The following is a 6,651-nucleotide window of genomic DNA, read 5'->3' as shown; positions in this document are numbered from 1 at the left end:
GTCTTCTCATTTTAAACATAAGCGAAATTTATCAACAATCGATATCACAGTCAATCTGATTCTCAACAAGTTTTTATCAGAGCAGCCAGATTTACCATCAACAAGACCTCACATTGGAATGCATTCGCAACAAATATTATCGGACTCAAATTCAATCTCAATGATAATCCAAGCCAGTTTTTTTTTTCAAAAAATGTTATGAGAACCAATTTCATGATCATAAATGTAAATTTGTTTTAGCTGTAAAAGTAATAAGTTTTGTTTAGAACAAAACTATTATTTTTTTTTTAACATTCTCAAATTCGTGAATTTGTTTTATCCTTAAATTGAGGACAAAAACTTATGTGGGACGATCTCACATATCGTATTTTGTGAAACAGATCTATTATTTGGGTCATGAAAAAATATTATTTTTATGTTAAGAGTATTACTTATTATTGTGAATATCAGTAGAATTGACTCATCTCACAGATAAATATTTGTGAGATATTTTTTTCAGTGACTATGTGTTTGTTAAAAGAACCTCTGGAACTTAAGATCTCGTCCCAATTTTGATATCTTGAAACGTCACCATTTTTTTTATGAAATCTGAAGTCATGCGAATTGGCTTGCATCGTTCCTCGTTAAATTTTAAGCTCGACTCCATTTAAAAAATAAATAAATAAAAATTAAGCTCAACTCTAAATCTGACACAAATGCTTCTTCTTGGTTCTTATCCTTTATTTATTTATCTTTTAAATTCTACTTCAAAAAATCTGGTCCAACAAAATTAGTATCGCGTAAACCATTGTCCTTGAATTGAGATCATTTAAAAAATATTGTTAATCTAGATCAACACTTACACTCCAAAGGGTCCATGAAGAAAAATGGAGAAGAACATAGATTTTCTTCATGATTTGTGGTCTACGGTTTATGATTTCTCGCCATTTCATCGACGTCAAGTTCGACTTCAAGGACCGGCGAATCCTTCCTTGTACTGAAATGACTGAAAAATAACATTACGTTTCGATCACCATTTCAAATATGCCGAAAGAAATGTCAGAATATTTTTGACAAATATTAATTCAGATGAAAATGGTTTACCTATTATTTACAGGGCCATGATCAACAGCGCTTCTTAAGCAATATATGACCCTACCAACTATGTCTGCCATCGTCACCGGACCAAATGTTCGACTATCGGATGCTTCCTGTCAGGCCACAAAATCGGACCATCAGATAAAGATGAATAGCCTCAGAGGGAATCAGAGATCCCCTTCACATTAAGAAAGTTCAATTTTTAATAAAATATTTTTCAAGAAATGTGAGTTCGATGTGCTGTCCTATTCCCAAACAAAAAACAGATTTACAAAGTCACACGTCTCTACTGAAATCCTAGATCCAGCTCAGTATCTACAGCCTCATTGTTACACAACTATGTTTAATTTAGTTTAACAATCTCGACTTTATAGTAAAACCATGATTAAACTTAATTCCTGATGTTGAAAGAATATCGTTTGTGTCGAGGGTGCAGAGGAAATTTTGAGTTGAACTATGGTGCAGCATGGACATGGATGCAGAATAAGGAATTTAGGCATGGTAAAGTTTGGAATTATCGCCCTCGTTAAGTTTAGACAAGTGTTTTCTATTATCAGTAGCAAATGCATTAAATAACGGTAGAATGGTAGCAATTAAATATAGAAGTGTGTCCTTTGTTCATTTACACTTCCAAAGATGTTGGCATAAATATTTCAAATCAGTTTCGTGATATTAAAGCCACCGACGAATATACTGTGCATAACACTTTGAACATACTTTATTCTTCCTATGCTCCTTCAGAGAGACTTGCATTTTGCTTCCACAACCATCAAAATACAAACTGTTTACGTTCCCGACATTTTTAAGTGCAATGCATAAGAGAATGTTAAGACCCCTTTATACTTGTTTGAAGGAAATATCATTTGAGTGAGAAGCCAATACCTTAGGCTTCAAGTTTTCATTGTCCGCCAAAACCCAACACTGACCCTTTTCGAGAACAAAAGGCTCATCCTTCACATCAGTGGAAGCCATTTCATAGCCTTCAATACCAGCTAACCTCCTGACGAGATACTTTTCGGAGTCTGTAGGGTCCTTCAAGACTACTACATCTCCAACATAAACGTGCCTGTCACAAGAACAGACTCATAAGGGCGCTCTTTTGTATCTATTATATTTGGACTGTAATATTAGATGATAGATCTTGTCGTTGATGCTGATTCTCGCGTCTATGCATGATTATGACTTGAGAGAATATTTAATCATAACCACGTTAAGCAGTCAAGAGGTATTTATTTTCCAGACCATATTTACTGGAAGTTATGAAACAGTAGTAGCATATTTTTTGACATGCCTCATCAGACCCCCAGAAATTAGATTCAACTCAATCCCAATTTCCAGATACAAATTCTTCATGTCATATTACTTGATCATAATAAAAAAAATATTCATTGAGATCCAACAAACTTCATTAAAGAACATGGAACTTAATGGGGCTTCACCTGATAATATAAGACCATGAATTAAAGAAACGCATAATATATTAATAACATGTGGCATGCCTCATGTCATCACCAAAAATTAGATTCACAGCAATCACAGAAAAAAAAAACTCTTCATGTTGCTTGATTGTGAAAAAATAACATTCATCATGAAGATCCAACAAACTTTATGCAAGAACATGGGACTAAGTTCAAACCAAAGAATACAATTATGGGGTTATGGAGGCAAACCTGTCTATCTACTCAAATTGGAAATAAAAATTATTAGGGTAGGCGCCGAGCTCGAACAAAACACAGGAAAAATATCAACACAATCATGAGCAACAGCCAAGGTTACTCATCTTAACTGCAATTTTCCCATTCACAAACTTGAATATCAATGATAGGAGGTCGAAATAGAATTTAGACCAGACATATTAGAAATCTTAACCATGACGAGAAATGATGCTAGCCACTGAAGAGTCTCTAAAATTTTGATTTCCAATGCTTGTAAAACATTTTAGGTAAATGGAAAACCTTGTAGAGTATCAAGACATGTTAAGAAATGAGGTTAAATTTATCAATAAAAGTGTAGAGACATAAAAACTTCCAATCAACCCTTTCCGTCATGTAAGCTGATCAAGATGATAACGTTGGTTTTAAGATATGAAAAAACATACATCGGATCTGCAGCTGGAATTTTCCTAACAAGCAGTGTTCCACCCTGAGACCCTATTGTTGGGGCCATTTCATCTCCCTTGTTCCAGTGCAAGAATGTCAACTTTCCTTGGAATACATTTTTCCACACAGTATCAAATACTTCACGATCTGTAATTTTACCTTGGTTATACGTCTGCAAGCACGTAAAGTTTTCAGAGGCCAAGTTTTGAAAAAATCCCCAAAAAACTGTACTCGTTCAGGACCATGAAAATACACTTATATTTACAGGCACAGCCAAATAGCAAATAACCAATTTTAGAGAAAGGTGATCATAGATATTGAGGTAAATAATCCCCGCTTGTGCCTCTGAAAAATACTTATACAAGTTCCTGCTAACATGACGAGAAACACATCCCATTTGGAAGAACACAGAGTTCTGAGAATAAGCTCAAATAAACCAAATCCAAGCTTCTCTACCATGTACCTGAGAGAGGCAAATAATGAGAAAGTTCAAACCTAAGGCAAACAAAGAAACACAAAACTATTCCCCAAATATGGCCTATCACAGCAATATTAACTGCTGACAATATATGAAAGCGTTACATCATTGCGAAATATTACAGATTTTTCTACCATAAAGTATTCACGAACATACAGGTATGCATATTATCAGACATTCCTGCTTAGCTTCCAAACGTGTTATAAGTCATGGAAAAAGATGAAAAATAATAATGCATCCAAGTAGATCCTCTTTCATTCAAAGTCATTTCTTTTTTGCTTTTTCTTTGTCAAGAACTCTAAAGAAAGTCCACACCCTCCGTATTAATCAGGAAGGTGAAAAACAAGCATGACAACTGAAGGAGAAAACTATCACAATCTAAGATCTTCCACTCACATATTCAACTTAGGAAAAACAACAATACTCTACGCTATAATTAATCAAACAAAAATCTATAATAAAACTAAGGGATGATTATGGATGGAGGGAAAAACATAAAACCAAGGTAAGAAAGTAAAAGAAGAATTTTCTCGGATGCTCTTCCGCAGCATTTTCATGGAGATTTTGCCTCCAAGTATCAAGAACAGTACATTTTCTTTTCCCTTTTGCTTAGCAATTTCTAACTTCCAAAACTATATATAGCTATTCAAAATCCAAACAAAATCAAGAATCTAGATCTAAGAAATCTGCACCAATTTTTCTAAACATAAACAATAGCCCATTTCTCACGTTGAACAAGGCACCTTCTTCTGAATAGAATATACAAATGGATACAATCACACAGAGATTCAATCTTTACACAATTTTCAAGAAACCCACCATTCCCCTTGCACAAATATCAGAACTACACCCCACAATCTTCTTAAAACCCTTTTATCCATTAGCACAAAAAATATGAACTAAAATAATTTACAAGATTCCACCAGCCAAGAATCAGGAAACAATACACATAAGAATTGAAAGATGGGAATGACCTTATAGCTCAGAGAGACGGAGTATTCGACTTTGCTAGCAATGTAGCGCAACCAGGTTGAAGGCGAAACCATTGCAGAGTCGTGGATTTAGCATTCCACTTTTCTCTCAAACCATCGATGATATATTTTCCTCTCTTACATATTTTGTTATTTATTATTATTATTATTATTATTATTATTATTATGATGTCTTACTGTACAATAATTATTTATCAGCGGCTCAACGCTGTGAAAAGTAAAAATTTACGGTAAAAAATAAAAATTTCAAACTCTCAAAATTTATCGAACTACACACTTTATAATATTGTTATTTATAGAATTTCTTTACAAATAATCCAAAAATAAAATACATCATTACCTACATCATCACATACTAATTTTCAATATTTACAACTCTTATTTTCAACATTCAAATATTCAATACACACATTTTAAATATTATTTTTCAACACTCCTCCTTGTGATGACAATCATAATGATTTTCATTACGTGTTTTTATATTGCCTCGTTAAAAACCTTACTATGAAAAACCCATTGGGATAAAACCATAGTAAGTGAAAAGAGTGATGTCACGTAAACTCCCCCTCATGTTGACATAAACAATTCTTCACAAATTTCATAGATTGCGCATCCCAATATTATATATGTGCTTTCTGAATATCGTCGTAGGAAGTGCCTTTGTGAAGAGATCTGATGAGTTTTCACTTGATTGAATGTGACGAACATCAATACATTTATTCTTCTCTAGCTCCTTTGTGAATGCGAAAAACTTAGGAGGAATATGTTTAGTTATGTCGCTTTTTATGTATCCCTCTTTCATTTGAGCAACACATGCATCATTATCTTCATATAGTATCACAGGCTTCTCGTCGAATGATAATCCGCATGAGATTTGGATATGTTGGGTCATTGATTTTACACATTCACGACTTGCTTCATGTAGTGCAATAATCTCGGCATGATTTGATGAAGTTGTTACGAGCGTTTGTTTCTGTGAACGCCAAGAAATTACAGTGCCTCCACGAGTAAATACATATCCAGTTTGGGAACGTGCCTTGTGTGGATCAGATAAGTATCCAGCAGTGGCATAACCAATTATACTTGGATTATCATCTTTTGAATACAAAAGTCCCAAGTCTGTCGTTCCTCGTAGATAACGAAATATATGTTTAATTCCGTTCCAGTGTCTCTTTGTTGGATATGTGCTAAATCTTGCCAACAAATTTACGGCAAAAGATATATCAGGCCTTGTACAATTTGTAAGATACATAAGGGCACCGATAGCACTTAGATATGGTACTTCTGGACCAAGAATATCTTCATCATCTTCACATGGACGGAATGGATCCTTTTCTATGTTTAATGATCTAACAGCCATTGGAGTACTTAAAAGATTTGATTTATCCATATTAAAACGTTTAGGGATCTTTTTTGTATAATTTGTCTGGTGAACAAACATTCCACATTCTTTTTGTTCAATTTGTAAACTCAGACAATACTTGATTTTTCCAAGATCCTTCATTTCAAATTCTTCCTTCAAGTATGACACAACTTCTTGAATTTCCTTATTCGTTCCAATGATGTTTAAATCATCAACATATACAGCAATAATTATGCATCCGGATGTTGTTTTCTTAATGAAAACACAAGGGCATATTGAATTATTTACATATCCCTTTTTCATCAAGTGATCACTTAGTCGATTATACCACATTCGACTGTATTGCTTTAACCCATATAATGATCTTTGTAATTTCACAGAATAACATTTCCTGGGTTTTGAACTTTGTGCTTCATGCATCTTATCTTTCAGGGATTTTCATATATATATATATTAATATCAAGTGATCCATATAAGTAAGCTGTAACAACATCCATAAGACGCATTTATAAATTTTCAGATACGGCCAAGCTAATCAAATACCGAAACGTAATTACATCCATCACGGAAGAATACGTTTCTTCATAATCAATTCCAGGCCTTTGAGAAAAACCTTGTGCAACAAGTCGAGATTTATATCCT

The 6,651-nt window shown here is 33.8% G+C and overlaps 1 protein-coding gene across 2 annotated transcripts; it reads right to left on the bottom strand.

The window, feature by feature from the left end:
- Positions 1 to 775: 775 nt before the first annotated feature.
- Positions 776 to 4,762, bottom strand: LOC140833774 (mitochondrial ATP-independent inner membrane protease subunit 2-like). 2 transcript variants are annotated; one of them, XM_073198167.1, is made up of 5 exons: positions 4,629 to 4,762; positions 3,176 to 3,348; positions 1,960 to 2,143; positions 1,084 to 1,190; positions 776 to 985 (listed from the first exon to the last, which is right to left on the bottom strand). In XM_073198167.1, the coding sequence occupies exons 1-5, from the start codon at positions 4,698 to 4,700 to the stop codon at positions 904 to 906; spliced, it is 618 nt and encodes a 205-aa protein (XP_073054268.1). In that variant the 5' UTR covers positions 4,701 to 4,762; the 3' UTR covers positions 776 to 903. The 2 variants fall into 2 exon arrangements, with proteins under 2 accessions (XP_073054268.1, XP_073054269.1); XM_073198168.1 differs by having other exon boundaries at positions 776 to 976.
- Between the last annotated feature and the right edge of the window lie 1,889 nt (positions 4,763 to 6,651).

Source organism: Primulina eburnea, chromosome 6 (assembly GCF_022965805.1).
Source record: "Primulina eburnea isolate SZY01 chromosome 6, ASM2296580v1, whole genome shotgun sequence".
NCBI lineage: Eukaryota > Viridiplantae > Streptophyta > Magnoliopsida > Lamiales > Gesneriaceae > Primulina > Primulina eburnea.
Note: the sequence above shows the minus strand (reverse complement) of the source record. Positions and strands in the feature narration are given on the sequence as shown.

Bases quoted from the DNA above. Each gene is read 5' to 3' on its own strand.
- LOC140833774 (XM_073198167.1), bottom strand. From the start codon at position 4,700: ATGGTTTCGCCTTCAACCTGGTTGCGCTACATTGCTAGCAAAGTCGAA. The intron at 2,144-3,175 runs GTATGTTTTTTC...TTCTTGTGACAG, and splicing joins ATTCCAGCTGCAGATCCGAT to GCACGTTTATGTTGGAGATG. The intron at 986-1,083 runs GTAAACCATTTT...GTTATTTTTCAG, and splicing joins CATGGCCCTGTAAATAATAG to TCATTTCAGTACAAGGAAGG.